At 32.8% G+C, this 26,526-nt stretch overlaps 1 protein-coding gene across 1 annotated transcript in view; it reads left to right on the forward strand.

Annotated features, from left to right (window-relative positions):
* The window catches only part of LOC114334649 (coatomer subunit gamma), a 73,731-nt gene that overhangs the window by 24,635 nt on the left and 22,570 nt on the right, over positions 1-26,526 (forward strand). Inside the window, exons 6-9 of the mRNA XM_028284738.2 lie at positions 255-618; positions 6,489-6,689; positions 9,293-9,449; positions 14,804-15,047. Coding sequence (XP_028140539.1) covers positions 255-618; positions 6,489-6,689; positions 9,293-9,449; positions 14,804-15,047 — 966 coding nt within the window. The remainder of the gene's footprint in view (positions 1-254; positions 619-6,488; positions 6,690-9,292; positions 9,450-14,803; positions 15,048-26,526) is intronic.

Genomic DNA, 26,526 nt, shown 5'->3' on the forward strand with positions numbered 1-26,526 from the left:
CATGAACGTTCTGAAAGGACATGGTACATGAAGATGAAGATGCAAACCATGTACTTCTTCTGCTCCCTTGTTGTGATCAGCTATATATTTGTTTTTCGCTTGTCATATATTCTAGTGCATGCTATTGTATAATATTGTTTTGTATTTTTGTTGGTTTTTGTATGTCTTCTTTTTTCAATCAGTTGAGATTGGTGAAAAGTGTGTCGATATCTTCAATCTGTTTTGTACAAAATACATGAAGTGTTTAATTTCAGATAAGAATCACTGCAAAACTTTTAGAAGAAGAGGACCAAGAGTCACTCCTCAACTCCCCATATACAATAATATTTACAATGGGCTTAAGGAACAAATCTGAAATGGTGGTGTATGAAGCTGCACATGCCATGGTTAACCTGAAGTTCACGAGTAGTAATGTGCTAGCACCCGCTATAAGTGTTCTACAACTATTTTGTGGATCTCCTAAAGCCACACTCAGATTTGCTGCTGTTAGAACTTTAAATCAAGTGGCCACCACCCACCCTGCGTCAGTGACAGCTTGTAATTTGGATCTAGAAAATTTGATTACTGATCCTAATAGGTCAATTGCTACACTGGCCATTACTACTCTTTTGAAAACAGGTAAGAATTATTGAGAATATAGTCAATATAGTTATTTTCCTAACAAGTGCAGAAAGTCATTCTTTTCCGCACGCGACTGCAGTTTGCCGAACGACGCGAAGCGGGAGTTCGGCAAGCAGTCGAGTGCGGAAAAGAGACTTTCTGCAAGAGTTAGGAACAATATTTTTTCTAAGAGTCTTTAAAAAATTACCGAATCTTAATCAATTAATATAATTAATATGAAAATACAAACACAAATTAATTCTTTGACAAGGTTGTCAAAACCAAACTTTCAATATAATTAGTTAGCATGACGACGATCTTGGTTTCCATGACGATGATTCAAAACGACTGTTATTGTCTACCGATTTGACTTTCGAATATTATGTCAAAATAATTTTATTTCATCGAATTGTCGCGTTAATTTCATTAAAACAGGAACACAATAAGATATATTTGAAATAAATTAGTAAATAATATCTAAATATTAGTTTATTGCAAGTATTATAATTACTTTAAGGCCATATTAACATATCTAAATTAACACGCGTGCGGAAAAGTACAAACCGCGTGTGGAAAAGTTACACGCGTGCGGAAAAGTGAAACTTTCTAAACTAAAATGCGTGCGCGAAAGTAGACATTTTGCAGGCTCGTAGAAAAAATACATTTTTATTTCTTAAGTAACATTAGAAGTCTTTTAATCTATAAATTCGCAAGTATTAGTACATACTGTTTTATAACATGATTTATTAGTTATATCTTGGAAGGATAAACCTTTCAATAATATAAAGCTGTACAAGCAATCATCAATCTGGAATAACCACCACCAAAGTTATTTGTGCGAAAATTAGACATTTATATCGATTGCAAACAGGTATTCGGTGGGGTTGATAAACAAAAGATACTTCTTTTTTTAAGTGCCATCTCCGCGACGAAGGGCAATCATCATGGATATTCTGACCTTCGAGGCAGGTGCTTCAATCAGGAAACGCATCTCCTTCCTACGCTTCTCCTACCATCTTTTCGTTGAATTACGAGTCTCAAGCAAGATGTTGTATCTTTCGTCTCTTATCACATGACCGAGATATTCCAATTTCCCTTTTTATATTGTGTTTTCCTTCTCCCTCTCTGTCTATTCTCCGTAATACTTCTTTGTTCGTGGCTGTATCTACCCATGAAATCCTGAACACTCTTCTAAATGTTCTCATTTCAAACGCTTTAAGTCAATTTATTGAATTTCGGTTTAATGTCCACGATTTAGGCTCATAGTAAAGCACAATGTGTACATAACATTTAATTAGCCTTATTCTGAAGACCAATGTCAGATATTTGCTGCATAACATCTTTCACGAAGTTGGCACATGCTTTTTCAATTCTCACTCTTATTTCTGCAGCATAATCGTTATTTTCTGTGATTATCGTTCCCAAGTAAGTATATTTTTGAAGTGAAAACTTCTTTAGGGACGTTGTGCGATTTTTGGACAGGGGAAAAAGCATTGAATTCGCGACCGTCAACGCTTATGCTATATATTATGTGTATGTATATACAGTGATGAGCGCGCTAATAACCGGCAAAATAGCTCAAAAGATCGAAAACATAATACATTGCGAAACAAAAAGAGATGAAACTAGTGGAGGTGGAAATTATCGTTATTATAAACCTATTAAATTAACATTACAATACATAGTTTTCCACCTTTAGACGTCTGTGACAGGACTATTTTATAAAATTCTACTGTCACAGTGACAGTTGTCATACACCTCTGATACGTCTTATGGTGGGAAACTATGTAATGTAATGTTAATTAATACGTTTATTACAATAACTTCCACCTCCACTAGTTTCATCTCTTTTTGTTTCGCAATGTATTATGTTTTCCATCTTTTGAGCTATTTTGCCGGTTATTAACACGCTCATCACTGTATAAATTGTGTAGAGGTATTTAAATTTAAAATAAATGTAAAACCTATTTTAGGATGGGGAAAAAGGATTGATTTCGCGACCATCATCGCTTCGGCCAAAAAAATGTTGTACATATACAGGATGTTTGGTAAAGAATGGGCCATAGCTCAACCTCAGGTTCCTGAGATTAAAATAGGCCGATTTAAGCTAACTTGCCTTAGTACAAAGTTTATAATAACCGAGATACAGGGTGTCAAAGTTAAATTTTTTTTTATTTATTATTGAATATTTCGTGACAGGTATGAGATAACAACATGAAATTTGGTATGTGGGGGTTTTTTGGGTCGAGAAAACTAAATTCCCTACCAAAAATTATATATTGCCCAGAGGGCGCCACATACGCCTTTCAGCACTCATTTATTACGTTAAATTTTTTTTATCCCTCACTCTGTATAATTTTGACATTAAAATTTTTTTTCTCCTATTAGTTTTATTTAAAAAAGGTATACTTCTTTCATCTCCCTAAACTTAACCGTTTTCGAGATAAACGCATTTTAAATCTGCGATACACCATCATTTTTAGCATAATATCATTGTAGAAAAACTACACCAAAAAAATAACTTAAAACCATAAAATTATCCAAAAAGGTATCGCAAATTTCTTCAAATGGAATTTGCGATACAATGACATGAATTTAAAACCATAAAATTATCCAAAAAGGTATCGCAAATTTCTTCAAATGGAATTTGCGATACAATGACATGAATTTGAGAACTGGCACAATTATTATGGTTTTAAGTTATTTTTCGGGTGTAACTACAATGATATTATGCTAAAAATGATGGTGTATCGCAGATTTAAAATGAGTTTATCTCGAAAACGGTTGAGTTTAGGGAGATGAAAGGAGTATACCTTTTTTAAGTAAAACTAATAGGAGAATAAAAATTTTAATGTCAAAATTATACAGAGTGAGGGATAAAAAAAATTTAACGTAATAAATGAGTGCTGAAAGGTGTATGTGGCGCCCTCTGGGCAATACATCATTTTTGGTAGGGAATTTAGTTTTCTCGACCCAAAAAACCCTCACATACCAAATTTCATGTTGTTATCTCATACCTGTCAGGAAATATTCAATAATAAATAAAAAAAAGTTTAACTTTGACACCCTGTATCTCGGTTATTATAAACTTTGTACTAAGGTAAATTAGCTTAAATCGGCCTATTTTAACCTTAGGAACCTGAGGTTAAGCTATGGCCGATTCTTTACCAAACACCCTGTATACAGGGTGTAACAAAAATACAGGTCATAAATTAAATCACATATTCTGGGACCAAAAATAGTTCGAATGAACCTAACTTACCTTAGTATAAATATGCACATAAAAAAAGTTACAGCCCTTTGAAGTTACAAAATCAAAATCGATTTTTTCGAATGTATCGAAAACTATTGGAGATTTTTTATTGAAAATGGACATGTGGCATTCTTATGGCAGAAACACCTTAAAGAAAAATTATAGTGAAATTAGTGCACCCCATAAAAATTTTATGGGGATTTTGTTCCCTTAAACCCCCCTAAACTTTTGTGTACGTCTCAATTAAATTATTATTGTGGTACCATTAGTTAAATTCAATATTATTAGAACTTTATTGCCTCTTAGTATTTTTTCGATAAGGAATTTTTTTTCGAGTTGAGGCTTATTTTTCAATATGTTTACATACAAATTTTATGGGGGTTTTGTTCTTTTAAAACCCCCAAATGTTTGTGTACGTTCCAATTAAAATATTACTGCGGTTCCATTAGTTAAACACAGTGTTTTTAAAACTTTTTTGCCTCTTTGTATTTTTTCGATAAGGCACCTTTTATCGAGATGTGACTTCTTTTTTAATATGGTTCAAAATATCCCTAAAAATGTAAATCATAAATAAATGTTCATATCATATTACCAAGTCTCCATAATCGTACTTAACCATATACAAATATGTGGTGGATTTGACAAATATTCGAAATATCTCGATAAAAACTGACTTTTCGAAAAAGTACTAAGAGGCAAAAAAGTTTTAAAAACATTGTGTTTAACTAATGTACTACAATAATAATTTAATTGGAACGTGCACAAAAGTTTGGGGGGTTTAAAGGAATAAAACCCCCATAAAATTTTTCTGGGGTGTCCAAATTTCACTATAATTTTTTCTTAAGATGCTACTGCCATAAGAATGCCACATGTCCATTTTCAATAAAAAATCTCCAATAGTTTTCGATACATTCGAAAAAATCGATTTTCATTTTGTAACTTAAAGGGTTGTAACTTTTTTTATGTGCACATTTGTACTAAGGTAAGTTAGGTTCAATCGAATTATTTTTGGTCCCAGAATATGTGATTAAATTTATGACCTGTATTTTTGTTACACCCTGTATATTATGTGTATGTATATATAAATTGTATAGAAGTATTTAAATTTAAAATAAATGTGAAATCTATTTTAGGATGGGCAAAAAGGATTTATTTCGCGACCGTCATCTCTTGATGATTTTACTCGAATTTAAAATAAATGTAAAACCTATTTTAGATTGGGGAAAAGGATTTATTTCACGACCATCATCTCTTCGGCGAAATAAATTTTGTACGTATCTATATTATATGTATGTATACATAAATTGTATACAAGTACTTAAATTTAAAATAAATGTAAAACCTATTTTTGGGTGGGGAAAAAGGGGGGAAAACGCGACCGTCATCGCTTCGACGAAATAAATTTTGTACGTATATTATTGAAATGAAAACTTCTAGGGACGTTGTGCACTATTTAGATGGGGAAAAAGTATTGAATTAGCGACCTTCATCGCTTCGGCGAAATAAATTTGGTACGTATATTATTGAAGTGAAAACTTCTAGGGACGTTGTGCACTATTTAGATGGGGAAAAAGTATTGAATTAGCGACCGTCATCGCTTCGACGAAATAAATTTTGTACGTATATTATTGAAGTGAAAACTTCTACGGACGTTGTGCACTATTTAGATGGGGAAAAAGTATTGAATTAGCGACCGTCATCGCTTCGGCGAAATAAATTTTTGAAGTGAAAACTTCTTTAGGGACGTTGTGCACTTTTTAGATGGGGAAAATCTATTGAATTAGCGACCGTCATGGCGACTATCATCGCTTCTGCGAAATAAATTTTTGAAGTGAAAACTTCTTTAGGGACGTTGTGCACTATTTAGATGGGGAAAAAGTATTGAATTAGCTGCCGTTATCGCGACCTTCACCGCTTCCGCGAAATAAATTTTTGAAGTGAAAACTTCTTTAGGGATGTTTTGCACTTTTTGGATGGGGGAAAACATTGAATTTGCGACCGTCATCACTTCGCCGAAATAAATTTTGTACGTATTTATATTATGTGTATATATTATACATAAATATCTTAGGACGTACGCAACGCGTATATAAGTATAAGCACTTCTGTTTGGATGGGGAAAAAGCATTTGGATGAGGTCGCGACCGTCATCGCTACGGCGAGATATTAGTAATTTATATACTATAAGTTGAATTGCCTATTAGTTCGATCGAAGTTATAAAGGTTGGAAGAGGGATAGTGTGTGTACACGAAGACGCTTGGTTCGCCAGAAGTTTTCACTTCTGTCGGCACTCCCACGAGTGCCTTAAATTTTTTATGTTAATTTACTTTTATTCATAACATGTTTTCTCACATACAATATTAAGTTATCTTTGTTATGTTCTTTAGTTACTAACTTTATAAATATTGGTGTCACTGCAATAGAATATACTTCTGTTCAGAATATTTTACTTCTAATAATTTTACCTATATGTGGATAGACACTTGCCAAACGGTGTAGTCAAAAAATATAACTTATTTTACTTTTGAGTCAATTTTTTTGCTAGCAAGTGTAGATGTTGGATGAGACCAGTTAGCAATTGAAATATTTTCTTATCTGTACCATATTAAAAACTAACTTTTCATATATTTACAGGTGCCGAATCTTCTGTTGACAGACTAATGAAACAAATCGCTACTTTTGTATCTGAAATCAGTGATGAATTTAAAGTGGTTGTCATTCAGGCAATTAAGGTATTAGCTTTGAAATTTCCAAGGAAACATAGCACGCTTATGAATTTCCTATCCGCCATGTTAAGAGATGAGGGAGGTTTAGAATATAAAGCATCCATAGCAGGTAAAGTATAAATATTATGCGCCATAATAAAAAAAAAGAGTTTGTGTACTCATGTACTCACTTACAGTCCGTCTAATTTACTTACCGTTGCACGTCATTATCTACGTTAGAGATCTAAGTTGACATTGTTGCCCAATTACAAAAAAATTCTTGAATTCATTTTAAATTAAATATATCACATAATTTTTGCGGAAGTGGATTATACAGCAAAACAAATTAATAGTCAATGTAAATAAATAAAAACTTAATAGAAAACAAGAATTAAGTTATAATCTCAGGTTAAAGTACATAATAAAAACAGTAAATATAATAAAACAAATACTTATAGTAAAGAATAAAAACAAATATAAAGTGTCATCACCGCAACTGTCAAATAAATGTTACCAATTTATGCCAAAATATCACCTTCGTTCGATTACAGTTACAGTGTGTTCCGAACAAATGTGCTTTATAAAAACGCTTTATAATCCATTTATACAAATTAAATGAAACAGATTATTGTGTATTTCTTTAAGTTAACATTAATAGAAATCTGTAAATATTATTTCTACGCGTACATAATAAAATATGTCTAGTGGCTATAATTCCAGTGTACTCGGCAAAACGATTCTAAAAAAGAACACATCTAGCGCCTAAATATTTCGTGTTGGTATCATGTGACGTCACGGGCTATGACGCGGATGACGTGCAACGGTAAGTAAATTGGACGGAGTATAAGAAGTCATATTTCTTTGGATTTAAATTTGAAAAATTAAATGTTCCAAGTTTTCCTAGAACTGTATTGATAGGGAATTAACGTTAGTTGTTAATAAATTAATATCTAACGATACTTAAATTTCATTGTGAACCATGTTATTTAGTTTTTATAATAATTAAATTTACTATCAAATGATATTTATAATAGGTTATATTTTATTATTAATTTAATATTTAGTCCGATCTTGCGCCATCGATGCGAAAGATTCCAAACTACAAAAAAAGGAAACTGTAATGCTTGCCTGTATAGCGAGGAACACTCAAAATTCTCGCCAGTGTTGTCGATCTCATAAAATATTTGTAGTCCGTGACCAAAACTATGTTGTAAATTTATCAGAATCAGAAGTGATAAAAATCTACTAAAACAAATACTACTGGTTTATTTTTGTCCATTGATATAATTTTTTAGGAAATAACATTTGCCTGTAATTAATTTATTAAATGCCGAGCTGTCAGAAGTAAACAACGTATGCTTAGCAACAATGTTGAATAGAACAATTTACTGAATTATTTTAATATATTTTTAACTTAAAATAACATAACGTAAGGTAAAAGTAACTTTAAGTAAAAATATTTATTAGATAATTGTGGTTCTTCACCACAAACACCAATGGCATCATTGAAATTCTGGATTCTAAAGTAGTTAGTTTCTTATTTTAATTTATTTGCAGAATTCCAATATGCTTCAGAACTGTTAAAAGTACTTAATACTGTTAATAACCGTCAAAATAACGCAAAAGATGGAAAACATAATACATTGTGGAATAAAGAGAGTTGAAACTAGTAGATGTAGAAGTTATCGATATAACCGTATAAATTAACATTACATTACATGGTTTCCCAACTTTAGACGTTTGTGACAGGAGTATTTTATAAAATTCTCCTGTCACAGTGACAGCTGTCATACTCCTCCGATACGTCTAAAGGTAGGAAAGTATATAATGTAATGTTAATTTATACTGTTGTTCTGAAGCTATTTTCTTGTGGCATTTTTGCAATTAACTAGTTTTGATGGGAAATAAGCCACAATTTTACTAAAAAAATGATTTTATTAACGTTTCGACGCCCAAATCGGGTGTCGTTGTCAAAATACAAAAAATAATAATGAATTAAACAAAAATGTTATTGCTTAGTAAAAGAATTCTTCTAATAATTTATTTAATCTGACTCATTTATATCGGCAATTCAGACATATATTATACATTTTAAAGTAGAAGACTTTAAAATGATATTGCCAATATTTATGAGTTGCGTTCCTGGGACGACTTTTTTGAAAGATAGTTTATTTGATTACATGAAATCAACCCCAACTCAAGAATATCCGTCATAAAAAAATCATAACATGTGATCTGTCTTTAAAAATATTAAATCGATATAAATGAGTCAGATTAAATAAATTATTAGAAGAATTTTTTTACTAAGCAACAACATTTTTGTTTAATTCATTAATATTTTTTGTATTTTGACAACGACACTCGATTTGGGCGTCGAAACGTTAATAAAATCATTTTTTTAGTAAAATTGTGGCTTATTTCCCATCAAAACTAGTTAATTGTTAATTTATACGTTTATATCGATAATTTCCACCTCTACAAGTTTCATCTCTTTTTTACTTCACAATCTATTATGTTTTCCATCTTTTTCGTTATTTTGCCGGTTATTAGCACGCTCGTCACTCTATATATTATATGTTACACAAGTAACAAAAATGGCTTAAACGTGTTTTAGATGATCTTATTTTTTTAATTTGTGTTTTAAAGAAAGAAAAAAATTCTACATGAGTTAGGTTATATTTTAAATTTCTTGTATGGAACTACAACACTTTCTATATTCTTATTATTTTATAGATACCATTATAACCCTAATCGAAGATAATCCCGAAGCTAAAGAATCTGGTTTGGCGCATCTTTGCGAGTTCATTGAAGACTGTGAACATGTTTCTTTGGCTGTGAGAATCTTGCATTTGTTAGGAAAGGAAGGACCCAAGACCAAACAACCATCGAGGTAAATATAAAATTAAAATGAGATTACCAATGCAGTTGTGTTAGTTACATGTCGCGCATTGATTGAATGTTATCTTAATGAAAACTTTGGATGGTCAAATCAAATTCTTAATAGTAGGGTAGCCTTGGATGCTAAATTTTGGAATTACTAAAGCGTCGTGAGGACCTATTATGTTGTGAAGATTGGCCCTAAAACCAAAAAAGTTAAGTTTTCTATTTTAGCGGGGATTTTCCATTTTTTAATTTAATTTTTCATTTCCAAAAATCGTTTTTTTGCGATTATAGGGCCATCTATCCATAATTCGAAAACATAGCCGTGGGCTACAACAATGTTGTAAGCGACATATTGGGTCAAAGTGAGGTTTTAATGCAATATTATTGTATATCCAAATACCAATGCAAACATCTTTCAATCTGGCTAAAAACATTTTGCCTTCCCTGAGTTTTTCGTACCGCAATGTTGGTATCCGTATGTTCATAAATAGCTTGTCGATATGTTTTTTTCATCTCCTGCATAATCTCAATTCTGTCGCTTACAACATTGTTGTAGCCCACCATTCAATTGTTAACTTTAGGCCTATAATACCTTATACAAATTCTTAATATTTTTAAAAAATATATTCAAAAATGATTTATTATATAGGGTGTTCCACTTAAAAAAAACACAACTTTGGTTCGTACCGTCGTTCTGACTCACCCTGTATAATCGAAAATAATTTTAAATTATAGACGATTTCGATATACATTAATTTTGTTAAAAACATTTTTTTGTATATCTCATAATTTAGCCGTAATCAAAGAAAACCAGAGGTTTGGCGCACCCTGTATGTGCATTCTAAAGCGGTTTTTATATTATAAATAAACTGTTTAAATGTGCTTTATTTAGTCTTATCAAGACTAGATTAGTCTATTAAAGGAAATAATAAAATATATACCTTAAAAATTTTCTTCTTTCTGTCCCTTTCCTCTCTAAGATATATAATCAAGGCCATTCGAACTTTATTGACAGTTTTTCTAAACAATTTTCCAGGACATTCCTCTGCGATTCCTTCGTCGTCTTTCAATCTGTCCCTGTAGTATATTTTGCAGAAATATGTATTTTTGCCCCGCATGACAACGTTTAAGTTTTTCAATTTTCTTTTTTTGTGGTAAGTCTTACTTTGGGCCTTTTGTCCAAACGTACAAATCTTAACAATGCGAGGCTGTCTGTACTCTTTTACTGTTACTAACTTAAAATATCTAACTCCTCAGGAGTCAGATCAACAAAGCATCTGCATTGTCAGGATGTCTGCCGGAGATAGTCTGGTCAAATCCGTATATGCGCACAGATAGTAAAATTGGAATCTACAAGACTTGCATACGACCGTTCATGACATATGGCATAGAAGTGATCGAAGACACTAACAAAACGAAACAGATGCTAAGGTTTGTAGAAATGAAAACCCTAAGAACAATAGTGGGGAAAACAAGACGAGGCAGGGTGATAAATACAAACATTAGAGAACAATGCAAAATTCAAGATATTGTAATATGAGGAAGGCAGCGCAAGAGGATGTGGTACAACCATGTAAGACGAATGGATGAGAATAGTCTCCTAAAAATTGCCTTAGAAAACAACCCGCCCGGTTTAAGACACCTAAAAGATGGAGGGATAGTTGGCAATCTACCTCCCAGGAAATTAACCAGAGGCGGTTTCAGAATTAAACAGATCGAAAGATCTCCAAAAAGTAAAAGAAGAAGAACTTCAAATATGACAGTGAGATAAAAAGACTAGAGTAGTGGACCTCTATCTTTCAAATTCTGTCTATCCGACTTAAAGTCTCATACTTTTTGGTAGTTATAGGTCTGGATCCCGCGTATAAAAAAAAAGTTGATTAATAGCAAGCTGAAAATTTGTTAATAGCTTAAGGGTGTCTAGTCGGATAAACTTTGATATATGGGAACACTGGAACAGGGGCAGTTTTAATTGTGGAACAGGTTAAAAATTTGGAACGGTCACACCACGAAAACGGCACATTTATTTTGTCCGACAGAACAGACTTAAACTCTTCGAACAGAGATTAAACTCTCATGCAAAAATCAGACTGCTATTTATCACCAAATGGGCGTTTTAATGAGTGGAACATGTAGAATATGTCAAATGACAGGAATTATGACAGGTGATAAATAGCAGTCTGATTTTTGCATGAAGTTAAATCTCTGTTCGGAGAGTTTAAGTCTGTTCTGTCGGACAAAATAAATGTGCCGTTTTCGTGGTGTGACCATTCCAAATTTTTAACCTGTTCCACAATTAAAACTGCCCCTGTTCCAGTGTTTCCATATATCAAAGTTTATCCGACTAGACACCCTTAAGCTATTAACAAATTTTCAGCTTGCTATTAATTAACTTTTTTTTCATACGCGGGATCCAGACCTATTAGCTCGTTAAGAATGATTTAAAAAATCCTATTAAAAAAAGGGTATTGCATTTGCACTGCAAAAGTGTAGGGTAACGCCATTACGTTAGTGTATATACAGGGTGATTCATTAGAATGTCCAATCTATGAGTTGTAAATTCTAGACCTCAAAATATTAAGATTTAACCAAAATCACTTAAATAAAATGTGACTTCTTACTGAGTTACAGGGTGTTTTATTTAGAAATTTAAAAATTATTTGTACCCAGTACTTTAAACTATTTGACATATCCTTATCATACTTGGCAGAAAGTGTATGTACTGTACGTTCTACTTAATTATGATAAATAACGTTTCTGGCTACTACCAGAGGCGTACGACAGGAGACAGTGAGTGGTTGACCCTTTCCAAATTCTACGCCACTGGCGGAATTGCTATTTTATCGCAATTTTTCGATTCTCTAATACCCTTTATATAAATAATGTACTCCTCACTCATAACGATAAAGTTATCAGTTTAATTATTAACTTCAAATATCTCGAAAACTAATGATTTTATCTTCACGAATAAAGATTAAGTTATTTACATAGAAAGTATTGGAGAACCACATTTTATTTAAGTGATGTGGGATACATCTTAATATTTAAAGGTCTACAATCTACAACTTAGAGATTGGACATTCTTGATGAATCACAATGTATATAACCCTAAAAATTTGTTAATTCTTTAAAAATAATTAAGTATATAATAATAATAATAGTTTCCCGTTTTATACCGCTAACGCGGCTTTGGGATTATAGCAGAGTAATCTGCTTTATCTAGGGCCTACGGTATACAAGGAATGTAATAGAGCCAGTGCTACTACGCTTCAACCGCCTATTTTTACCCCTGGTTTTATCCAAGCTACTCATTTTGTTCAGACTGAGTCGACCTGGGGCATATAGACATTTTAAAAAATGTCTAACTGTTCTCGCCGGCGCTGGGATTTGAACCCCAGCCTACCTGCATGGAAGTCAGGCATACTACCGCTGAGCTACTCTGGCCCTAAATTAATTAATTATAAATTAAATATAATACATATATAAATTAAAAATAATAATAATTTGTTAAAAATCAGAATCGAAGTGTTTCAGCTTTTCTTGAAAGTATTTCTATTTTAGAAAATATTGAATTTATTCCAAATTTTACACACTTAGGTCCGGTTTCACCAACAACAAATAAATCAATTCGTCGAATAAAATGGATTAGACGTTTATATTTTTATTCTGTTTTACTGTAATTTTGATAATTTAGAGTTAAACTGACGAATTTACTTTCTTATAGATATTTACAGCGAGATTAACTTGCCAGTTTATTCGAAAAGTAAATATCTATTTGATAAATAAATAAAATGTCTTATTTGACGTTAGTAAAATGGAGAAATGTTAATTTATTGGTCGAATAACTTTTTTATACAGGGTTTCCCGAAAAGATTGGTCATAAATTATACCACAGATTCTGGGGTCAAAAATAGATTGATTGAACCTCATTTACCTATATACAATAGTGCACACAAAAAAAGTTACAACCCTTTAAAGTTCCAAAATGAAAATCAATTTTTTTTTTCATATATCGAAAACTCTTAGAGATTTTTCATTGAAATTGGACATGTGGCTTTCTTATGGCAGCAGCATCTTAAATAAAAATTAATGTGAAATTTGTGTACCCCATAAAAATTTTATAGGGGTTTTGTTCCATTCTTCTTCATGTACCATGTCATTTCAGAACGTTGATTACCATCATAACTATCCTAATTTTATTCACTGCCACCCTAAATAGCATACTTGTATCAACACCATACCGATCTCGCAAGTTCTTCAACCACGAGGTTCTTCTTCGTCCTGGACCGCGTCTCCCTGCTATTTTTCCTTGCATAATATTTTGTAGCAACCTATATTTGGGACCTCTCATTACATGTCCGAAGTACTCCAGCTTTCTCTCTTCTTTGTTCCATTAAACCCCCCCAAACTTTTGTGTACGTTCCAATTTAATTATTAGTGTGGCACCACTAGTTAAACACACTGTTTTTAAAACATTTTTGCCTCTTAAGACTTTTTCGATAAGACAGTGTTTATCGAGATATTTTGAATACTTATCGAATCCGCTACATATTTGTCTATGGTTAAGTACAATAGAGACCTGTTAATAATCTGAAAATGTACTTATAATTTACATTTTTAGGTATATTTTGAAAAAGAAGCCACATCTCCATAAAAGGTGACATCAAAAAAAGACTAAGAGGCAAAAAAGTTTTAAAACACTGTGTTTAACTAATGGTACCACAATAATAGTTTAATCGGAACAACGTACACAAACATTTGGGGGGTTTAAAGGAACAAAACTCCCATAAAATTTTTATGTGGACATATTAATCTCGATAAAAACTCGCTTATCGAAAAAATACTAAGAAGCAAGAAAGTTTTAGAAACGTTGTGTTTAACTAATGGTGCCACAATAATGAATTAATTGGAACGTCCACAAAAGTGTGGGGAGTTTAAGGGATCAAAACCCCCCATAAATTTTTTATGAGGTTGACAAATCTCACTATAATTTTGTTTTAAGATTATCCTGCCATAAGAACGATACATGTCCATTTTCAATAAAAAAACTTTAATAGTTTTCGATATATTGAAAAAAATCGATTTTTATTTTGTAAATTCAAAGGGTTATAACTTTTTTATGAACATATTTGTACTGAGATAAGTAGGTTCAATCGAATTATTTTTGACTCCATAATGTGTGGTATAATTTATGACCAATCTTTTCGGGACACCCATTGTGTATAATAAACTACTATTTGTCGTTGGTGAAACCGGCCATTAGTGTATAAAAACTTTAAATAAATAAAAACCGAATATACTATAATTAGGAAAGGAAATAGGTATTTAGTTTTGGCTAAATTTGAGTTTGTATTTTTCCAGATACATCCGTTTTATCTACAATCGCGTCATATTGGAATGTCCTTCTGTAAGAGCTGCTGCAGTCTCCGCCATGGCACAATTCGGAGCCTCTTGTCCCGATTTGTTAGAAAATATCCAAATATTACTTTCGAGGTGTCAGATGGATTCAGACGATGAAGTTAGGGACAGAGCTACATATTATAGTAATATACTTAACAAAAATGATAAAAGTTTATACAACAATTACATTTTGGATTCTTTGCAGGTAAGTTCGTCAATACACATTGTGTATTAAAATGGTACTAGAGTGGTTCCTGGAATTGTTCAATATGGATTATTTCCCACATACTATCCTAGTAAAAATTTAGGGAGAAAAGTACATAAACTTACGTGCATAGAAATCGACCCACTTAAAAATTTGGTCATTTTTGATGTCTCATATTTCCTAAACCTGTGGGCCGATTTAATTGATTTTTTGAACATGTTATAGCACGATTCTTTAATAATACCAGTGTAATAATATTGTTGCTAAACAGGTAAATTTTCATTGTATACCGGGTGTACCAATCAAACTGTGTTTTTTCTCAAAGTTCGCATCACCCTGTGGAATATTCTAGCATTTATAAAATACTGAAATTAAAACCTAACTATAGCCTCAGGTTTTCTTAACATTCTGTTGTTTGATTCATTCGTTTATCTTCGATAATAAAAACCTTAGGTACTTTAACAACTAGACATGTTCTTCATCAATATCATCAATATCAACTGTGTTTCTAAATAAGTGCGACAAACTTTAAGGGGTAAATCTGGATGAAAAAATAATGACAGTTGGCTTTATAAACATATGTCCGCAAATGTTTTGTTTCCGAGATACGGGTTTTTGAATTTTTTCTTACAAACTGACGATTTATTTATTGCTTTAAAACCGGTTGAGATATGCCAATTAAAGTTGGTGGGTTTTAAGGCGTAGTTATTTCACATTTTTTGACAAACAATTAAGAATTTAATATTCACCATTGGCGTGCATACGGGTCATATTACCCGTATGCAAGCCAATGGTGAATATAAAATTCTTAGTTGACTGTCAAAACATGCGCAATAACCATCTCTTAAAATCTACCAAATTTTATGTGCATATCTCAACTGGTTTTAAAGCAATAAATAAATCGTCAGTTTGTAAGACAACATTCAACATCCCGTATCTCGGAAACGAAAAATTTTGTGGACATACGTTTATAAAGCCAACTGTCATTATTTTTTCATGCAGAATTACCCCTTAAAGTTTGTCGCACTTATTTAGAAACACCGTTGATATTGATGATATTGATGAAGAACATGTCTAGTTGTTAAAGTACCTAAGTTTTATTATCCAACATAAACGAATGAATCAAACAACAGAATGTTAAGAAAACCTGAGGCTATAGTTGGGTTTTAATTTCAGTATTTTATAAATGCTAGAATATTCCAGGGTGACGCGAACTTTGAGAAAAAACACAGTTTGATTGGTACACCCGGTATACAATGAAAATTTACCTGTTTAGCAACATATTACAGTGGTATTGCTCAAGAATCAGGCTATAACATGTTCAAAAAATCACTTAAATCGGCCAACAGGTTTAGGAAATATGAGACATCAAAAATGACCAAATTTTTAAGTGGGCCGATTTCTATGCACGTAAGTTTAGTTTAAAACAATTTTTACTTAATGATTTTGGTGATCCAGTCGTGTTTCCAAAATTTTTTACATGTATTGAATATTAACTAAAATTTTATTTTCGAAATGACAACTGGGTTTTCAGCTCCAATTTTAAGTTCAGTCATCCACTACCTGTGTTTTATCACATATGCTGTGATATGATTTTTATAACAATAATTCTCTGAAACCTTTTGTTTTCAATATTTCAACAAAATTTATGACAAATTAATGTACTACATCTGTTTCGACAGAGTGCCTTTCTCAAGTGACGTATTTTACTGTTTGTCTGCAGTCTACACTTTATAGTCCTTAACAGGTTGATTGCCGACGGACAAAACGGCCTGAGCCTTACTTCGATTATGTGATCTATTCTCTGATCAGAGTAGCCGACATTATAGATAAATAATATAGTATTACTGGATAGATAGGCAACTCACTGTAAAACTTTGGTTCCTTTTGCCACTTGCGACAGGTGTGTTAACTAATCACCATTTAGCGGGAAATTCAAATGGACAAGCATTAATTTCATCCGTTCAGCGCCTCTTGCGGGCCCTTTCGTTACTAATTAAAATATCTTCTTATTTTACAAGAAATAATCTCACCTATATTATTAATAAAATACCAGAACTTACTAAGCTTGTTAAAGTATTTTATTTAAATAATATCTAAGTAATACTCATAAATTATTCGGAATTCTCAAGTTACAAAATATGTTATTTTTGCTGTCAAATTTAGTAAGCAAAAAGGGATATTAAAAAGTTAAACAATGTTTTTCTAAATATAGGTACGTGTATTTATTTGTTGTTTCAGATAAAACAGTTATAAACTAATTACTATTTACCTGTGCATTTTTCTAACTTTTCTATGATTTGTACACAACGGTACACAACAATAATAAACCATGTTTAGTTTTTTATTAACACAACACAAAAGTTCTTTCGTAACTAAAACAAAACTATACATTATAAACGAAGGATGAGGAACCAACTTAAATTGAAATTACTAAGAATAAATCGTTAAAGGAATCGTAAAATGGAAGAGCTCGCGAATGAGATGGAAAAGTACAAGATCGAAATCTTAGCGTTACAAGAAATTCGATGGAAAGATCAAGGATCAATAGTAAAAAATAAATACACAATGTTTTATTCCGGAGACACCAAACAAGGACATAAGGGCCTTCTTAATTAGCAGTAAATTAAGGGACAAGGTGATAGATTTCAAAGCAATATGTGGAAGATTATCTTATGTCAGAATAAAGAACAAGCAATCTAATTTAACATTCATTAATGCATATGCTCCCACTGAGAATGCGAAAGAAGAAGACAAAAACGATTTTTACGAGAAACTCGAAGAGATATATGAAAATATACCCAAGAATGACATATTAATTTTACTAGGTGATTTCAACGCAATGATAGGAAAGGAAGATATAAACAAGGACGTCGCTGGTAAGGAAACTCTCCACACAATTACGAATACTAATGGGAGAATGCTTTGTAACCTAGCAGCAGCAACAGACACATTTATAATGAGCACACACTTCAAACACAAAAAGAACATAAGGTAACGTGGCTAATACCAGGATCAACTGAGGGTAATCAAATCGATCATATTTTGATTTCAAAAAAGTGGAGGAGAACAATTCAAGATGTCAGATCGTACCGTGGGGCAAATGCAGATTCTGACCACTTCCTAGTAATAGGAAATATGGAAATGAAAATAATTAAAGACACAAAGAAATACACGAAAAGAAAAAATTGGAACGTAAGGAAACTAGATTCCGATACTGTTCAGAAAGATTATTCTAAAGAGTTTGAAGCAAATTTAAAAGTTACGAACCCTAATAACATAGAAGAAACGTGGAAAGAAATAAAAGGTCACATTTCGATAGCAGCAGAAGAGGTAATAGGATACAAAGAAATAAAAAGGCAAAAAGAATGGTATGACGAAGACTGCGAAACAGCAACCAGGGAAAAAAATCTAGCTCGAAAGAAATGGCTGAAGACAGGTAGAGAAGAAGATTTGGAAGAGTATAGGAGAAAAAAGAAAGACTCAGACAAATGCTGTACAACCAAAAAAAGATAAGGATTGATGAAGTTGTAGAAGAGTTGGAAGTAAATAGCAAGAATAATGTAAAGCTTTACAAATATATAAAATCACAAAATAAGAAGAAACCAACAGTTAAGATTGATGCCAAAGTATGGGAGAAATACTAGGAAGAGTTATTTAAGGCGAGAGAAAGTTCTCTCGAATATACTGAGAATACAGACCTTGATGATGAAATCGAAAAGCCATCATATGAGGACTTTTAACGTGTGATAAGAAATCTATAACAAAAGAAAGCAGCAGGCCCAGATGAAATACCAAACGAGCTAATAAAACAAGGCGGAGAAGAACTACAAAGGAGAATATACGAGCTAATAACAAGGATTTGGGAAGAAGAAAGAATGCCCGAAGAATGGAAAACTGGATGGATATTTCCGATTCTAAAGAAAGGGGACACTACAAAATGCAACAACTATAGAGGAGTAACACTGTTAATAGCTGCTACAAAATATTGACAGCACTAATCAGACAAAAACTCTCAAAATACATTGAAACTAAAATAGGAGACTACCAGCACGGATTTAGAGAGGGAAGGTCAACAATAGACGCAGTTCACATAATCACACAGTCAATTGAAAAATGTTACGAACATGATATCGACTTACACATCCTTTTCACAGATTTCAAGCAAGCTTTTGACAGCTTAACAAGACCCGACTTAATAGAAGACATGAAAAACCTAGATATACCAATGAAACTTATAAAGCTTACGAAAATGACAATGGAGGGATCGACTGCAGCAATAATTACAGATAGCGGTATCACAAAAAAAAAAGGAAATAGCAAGTGGAGTACGACAAGGTGACTCTCTATCAACGTCATTATTTAATGTCGCAATAGAAGGAACAATAAGAGCTACAGAAATAAAAGGTACAATTATAACATCGACGTCGCAACTTGTGGCGTATGCTGACGACATAGCATTAATTAGTAGAAACCTGAACAGTTAAAGGGAAGAATTTACGAAGTTATGCAAGGAAGTATCCAAAAGGGGTTTAGAAATAAATCAAAACAAAACAAAATACCTAATATGCTCAAGAAAAAATCCAGTTAATGTGACAAGTTTAAATATTGGGTAGTATGAGTTTGAAAAGGTAGAACACTTTAAATATCTTGGAGTCTCAGTTAATGGAACTAATGATAGAAGCATCGTAATTAGTGAAAGAATCTAGGCAGGAAACAGAGCCTACTGGAAATACAATAACTTCCTCAAAGATAAGAAGCTTACTCAGAATACTAAACTGAAAATTTACAAAGCAGCAATTAGACTAGTAATCACATATGGTGCTGAAGTAATGTGTCTGACCCAGAAAGAGGAAGAAAGATTGAGGATCCTAGAGAGGACAATAATTCGGAGGATAGCAGGCTCACTAAACTTAGGTAATAATGAATTTATAAAACTCATGAACCACGAAGTAAGAGGACTTCTGAAAGGAGAAGACATCGTCAGGTTTATCAAGGCACAGAGACTCAGATGGATGGGACATATAGAAAGAAGAAATCCAGAAGCCGTCATCAAGAAAATTTCCAAATGGAGACCTGTATCAGGCAGACCACGAGGAAGATCCAAATCTAGATGGGAGAACCAGATAGTCGAGGACCTTAAGAAGATGGGAGTCAGAGAATGGGTAACCATAAGCAAAAACAGGAACGAATGGAGAAAAATTGTAGAAGATGCCAAGTCACACAACCAATTGTAAAACCAAAATCTTAATGCGGATTGATTCACCGCGACAAACGAATCGTAAGAGCCCAAAGAGGGCGGCAATCACTTCGCTAGGAGTGTGGATGCCATGATGATGATGATGAAATCGTTAAAGATAATACAATAAAAACTGTAAACTAATGGAAAATTATTTGCACTAACTGTCATTACTTTTGACAGAACTGACATTGCCGAGTTAAGCCCGTTTGATTATTTTATTTGTGACATTCAGGTATGGTGTTAACATAAATGATTGGTTAAAGTCTTCTTGAGCGAGATAGGCTGTCATTTCTCTTTATTAGCTGACCGGTGTGAAAGTGATGGGGGAAATTTCCCAGTTTGTTCATATAAGATTCCGGGGCATGGTCGGCATCATCAAAGGAGGCGGGCACACTCCGATCGGAGTAGTCGGCAATCAACCTGTTAACTGAATAGGTTGAGGAGTGGGGAGCTGTTTATCTCAAGTTGGTCATTCGGAATTATATGAGTCAACCCATAGTCAACCTGTTAACTGAATAGGGTGAGGAGTGGGGAGCTGCTTATCTCAAGTTGGTCATTCGGAATTACCTATATGAGTATTTTTAATTTGTTAATTTCCATAGATTCTAATACAGATAGCCTAAGGCCTTTATTTTGAATATGGAGAATTTGAAACTGTTTATTAAAAGAATGATTATGATCTAGAAGGTAAAGTGCATACGTAAAATCTGTTTTTCTATTATTAAAAGTCCTTTTGTGTTCTACTATACGTTTGTTAAAGGTTCTGCCAGTTTGACCGATGTAAGTTTTTAAGAGTCACCACATATAAGTTTGTTGTTCTGAAGCTATTTTCTTGTGGCATTTTTATAATCAATTACTTTTAATGGGAAATAAGCCACAATTTTACCAAAAAAAATTTTATGAATTTATCAATGATTTTATTTACGTTTCGAAGCCCAAATCGGGTTTCGTTGTCAAAATACAAAATACTACTAAAATAAACAAAAATGTTGTTGCTAAAAAAATTCTTCTAATAATTTATTTAATCTGACTCATTTATATTGGCAATTCAGACGTATATTATACATTTTAAAGTAGAAGACTTTAAAATGATATCGCCAATATTTATGAGTTGCGTTCCTAGGACGACTTTACTAAAAGATAGTTCATTCGATTACATGAAATCAATCCCAACTCAAGAATATTCGTCAAAAAAATCATAGCATGGGATCTGTCTTAAAAAGACAACCAAATGCAACGATGACAGTAAAATTCTCGCGTTAGAGATTCCATAGTAAATCACAAGGGAAAACCAGGAAAAAACCTCGTGATACTATCCCGACATCGTAAGTATTTGGTCTTACATTTAATTTACTTTCAAAAAACTAATACCAAATTCTGACTTTAATATTATGTTTAAATAATAAATAATATTCGGTGTCGCAAATTCCTCGGTAGAATGCAGTAAGATGTGGTTACCCATACTGAAAGAGGAAGTCAATAGAAAAAAAATACCACGATTAGTAAGTCAATAACATATCGAGTTAACACAAATTTTATATTTTAGTATTACTCTTTGTATATCTATGTATTATTAATATTATTTATAATTTAAACATATTAAAGTCAGAATTTGGTATTTGGATAAGGAGAGAAGACATACGTGAATGCAAGGACTGCAAGGTAATAGTTAGTGAGACAGTAAGCCAACAACATAAGCTGCTTGTTCTGGACATCGAAGTAAAAAGCGAAACTAAACAAAAATATCGGAGAGGACCACAAAAAATCAAGTGGTGGATGCTAAAAGATGAGAAGGAAGGTCTATTCAGGGAAAGAATAGTAGAAAAAATATGTTGGAACATGAAAGGAAGCCCTAACACAATTTGGAGAAAAATGGCCAATATTATTAGAGAGACGGTTATTGAAATACTTGGGAAAACGTCAGGAAAGAAGTTTGAGGATAAAGAGACTTGGTGGTGGTCAAATGAAGTACAAGGAAAAATAAAAGAGAAGAGAAAATTATATAAAAAGTGGCAAGAAACCAGATCGGACATAGATCTTCAAAACTATATGGTCGCCAAAAAGGAAGCGAAAGTAGCAGTAGCAAAAGCTAAAGCAGAAGCGTATTCAAACCTATACGATCAACTTGATACCAGGGAAGGCGAAACGAAGATATATAAAATAGCCAAACAGAGAGCAAAGAAAGCAAAAGATTTTAATCAGATTAGATGTATCCGAGATGAAAATAATAAAATACTAGTTCACGAAAAGGATGTCAAAAAGAGATGGAGAAAGTACTTTGACAGCTTATTAAATGAAGAATTTGACAGACAGCCTGTAGAGTCAACGGAGACAGTAGCAGCAATGGTCACCAAAATAACCAACGAGGAAGTGGCTCAAGCCCTTCAAAAAATAAAGAAAGGAAAAGCGGTAGGACCAGATGATATTCCTGGGGAAGTATGGAGAGCATTGGGAGAGACAGGAACAAGGTGGCTAGCAGGTCTATTTAATAGAATTATGGTAGTTGGACAAATGCCAGACGAATGGAGAAGCAGTATACTGGTACCTGTTTACAAAAACAAGGGAGATATACAACAATGTACAAACTACAGGGCTATAAAACTGCTTAGCCACACCATGAAAATATGGGAAAGAGTAATTGATAGACGGATACGTGAAGAGACCGAAATATCCGAGAATCAATTTGGCTTTATGCAGGGTAGATCAACAACAGATGCAATTTTCATTATAAGGCAGTTGATGGAAAAATTCAGGAGTAAAGAAACAAACGCTCATATGGTATTCATTGATCTTGAGAAAGCATATGATAGAGTTCCTCGAGAGATTCTGTGGTGGGCACTCAATAAGAAAGAAGTCCCTGGTGAATATGTAAAGATTGTGAGGGATATGTATGAGGGAGTAACGACTAGTGTTAGGACAGGTGTGGGAGAGACTGATAAATTTCATGTGAAAGTAGGATTGCATCAAGATTCTTTGCTTAGTCCGTATTTATTCTCATTAGTTTTGGACCAGATAACAGCGAAAATACAGGGTAACATTCCATGGTGCTTAATGTATGCTGATGATGTCGTGTTAGTAGGAAATAGTGAAAGAGACTTAGAACAAAAACTGGAACAGTGGAGACAAGCTCTGGAGGAAAAAGGTTTAAAACTTAGTAGGACAAAAACAGAGTATTTGGAATGTTCATTTAAAGATGGAGCTACTACAAATAAAACGGTATCTTTGGATGGTGAAATGATTGTAAAAAGCAATAGTTTTAAGTACCTAGGATCGGTATTACAGAGTAATGGAGAAATAGATGGAGATGCATGCAGTAGAATTAGGGCTGGATGGATGAAGTGGAAAGAAGCGAGTGGTGTGTTGTGTGACAGAAAAATTCCAATGAAGCTGAAGGGAAAATTCTATAAAACAGCCATAAGACCAGCTATGATATACGGAACTGAATGTTGGGCAGTGAAAAAGAAAGAGGAACAGCGAATGCATGTGGCGGAAATGAGAATGCTTAGATGGATGAGTGGAGTGACAAAGAAGGATAAAATTAGAAATGAGTATATTAGGGGAAGTCTAGGTGTGGCACCAATTGATACCAAAATGAGAGAGCATAGGTTAAGATGGTTTGGTCATGTTCAACGTCGAGACGTTAACCACCCAATACGAAGAATAGCTGAAGTGCAGATTCCTGGAAGGAGTAGGAGAGGAAGACCAAAGAAGACCTGGGGGGAGACGATAAGGCAGGACATGTTGGTAAAGGGGATTAACATTGATATGGCCCAAGATAGAATTGTGTGGAGAAATGCAATTAGGGAAGCCGACCCCGCATAGGGATAAGGCAAAGAGAATGATGATGAAAGTCAGAATTTGGTATTAGTTTTTTGAAAGTAAATTAAATGTAAGACCAAATACTTAAGATGTCGGGATAGTATCACGAGGTTTTTTCCTGGTTTCCCTCGTGATTTACTATGGAATCTCTTACGCGAGAATTTTACTGTCATCGTTGCATTTGGTTGTCTTTTTAAAGACAGATCACATGCTATGATTTTTTTGCGACAGATATTCTTGAGTTGGGATTGATTTCATGTAATCGAATGAACTATCTTTTAGTAAAGTCGTCCCAGGAACGCAACTCATAAATATTGGCGATATCATTTTAAAGTCTTCTACTTTAAAATGTATAATATACGTCTGAATTGCCAATATAAATGAGTCAGATTAAATAAATAATTAGAAGAATTTTTTTACTTAGCAACAACATTTTTGTTTATTTTAGTAGTAGTTTGTATTTTGACAACGAAACCCGATTTGGGCTTCAAAACGTTAATAAAATAATTTTTTTGGTAAAATTGTGGCTTATTTCCTATTAAAAGTAATTGAATATAAGTTTGTATACACCACTCTCTAATTGCTTTTTCTTTTGGCTCTTATTGTTCTTAATGTATTTGCTGAAGTTGTTTTTTTTGTTTAAATTTTTGATGCAGTTTTTTGTTTAAAATTTTGTTTAGTTTGTTCCTTGTTCCTTGTACTCACTGTTTACTGCTATTTGCTTAATGATATTCAATTATACCTCGAAGCTATTTTTTGACAAGGGAATTTCTGTTAATTTATGTAACATACTATGGTATACTCCAAATTTATAGTGTGTAGGATAGGATGATGAATTGTGTGTTGTTGTGTCAGTATGGGTAGGTTCATGAAATACGAAGAACTCATGTTTGTTTTCCAGTCTGATAATTTTTAAATCTAGAAGATTTATGGATTGATTATGTTCTGTTTATATTGTGGCAGAACAGAATCGATCCATAAAATTTCTAGATTTAAAAATTGTCAAACTAATTATCAGAACACGAAGGTCAAAACTCACAAAAGGTTTACAGCTAGAGTTTATTATAAACTAAAAAGTCGATTGCAACAGAATAGAGTGTGGTTTAGCTTTCAAATTCGATGGAGGTCCGTGTCTCTTTTATATAAAGATGTCATATGGATGTCCGTGTCCGTGAATTTAATGACCGAATATAAGGTAATTCGCAAAATTAAATTCCGACAGAGGGCGCTCAAAATTTCAAAGATGGACGATAACTCTAGGAAAACAATTCATTTTGTCATTTGACCCCACAGTTCTAAAACGTTAAATTAAAATCATTTACACGAGCGTTTTGCCAAAGTAAACACTAAGTTTTGCCACTAAGACATCTTATAGGTTAAAGACGACTCAAAATTATGTTTCTTCTGTATGCATTCATTAAAATTTGATGCTTAACTACTGATTTGTTTTTACCTTTTTTTCATAAAAAAATCTGACCCCCCGATAATCACACACCGTTTTAAAAATTATTAATCTATCTTAAAATTTCTAATTTTGTTTTAATTTAGTTAATAGATACAGTACAATTTATTTTACACTAACAGATGACAATTTTTAATTAAATAAAAACTGCAAACTAAGTAGGTGAATTTATTTTATAATAATTGTGTTTTGGAAATTATGAGGTGGTCGGAATATTTTGCATAAGAATGTACATTCTATGTACAGAATATATACTACATTTTATTTATTTATTTAATTTTGCTGTCGCTTAAACATTTAAAAATACTACGTTTAATACAAACGTTAAATTAACAAAAAGTGTGATTTGGCATTGGTTAGTTTACGTCATTACGTAGAGTATAATAGGAATGAATACTGAGGAACACTGCAATAGTTTTGTTAAGTCGAAATCATTGTTAATTACAACATAAACTGACCGCAAATATGTACACAAATTAATGACAAAGTCAATGTTTTCCTAGAGTTGATGTTTTTCAAATTCGCCACCAGACGTCGCCCACTTTGCGGTTCCTCGCCAATAGTAAGGAATGATAGAAGAGTGGCATTTTATGCCTTAGTATTTTTATTGCATTTTAATATTCAGAGATCAGGCTTTTCTCCTTCTTCTTCTTCTTCTTCTTTAGATGCAAATCCATTAATGGATGTTAGCGATCACATTTTCCATTAACTCTCTATTTCTTGCATTGTGTATCAGATATTGAATGTCGTTAATCCCTGTCCATTGCCTTATCTTTCGGAGCCAGGACATTTTCATGCGTCCTTTCCTCCTTCATAACTAGGTAATTCTTTTATAGGGCTTTTCATCGATTGTCATTTGTTTCGAGCTTCTGTCATATGTTGTATAATCTGTGTATAATATTAATATACACGGATTATACGACATTTGACAGAAGCTCGAAACAAATGACTGTGAA

Source organism: Diabrotica virgifera, chromosome 7, assembly GCF_917563875.1.
Source record: "Diabrotica virgifera virgifera chromosome 7, PGI_DIABVI_V3a".
NCBI lineage: Eukaryota > Metazoa > Arthropoda > Insecta > Coleoptera > Chrysomelidae > Diabrotica > Diabrotica virgifera.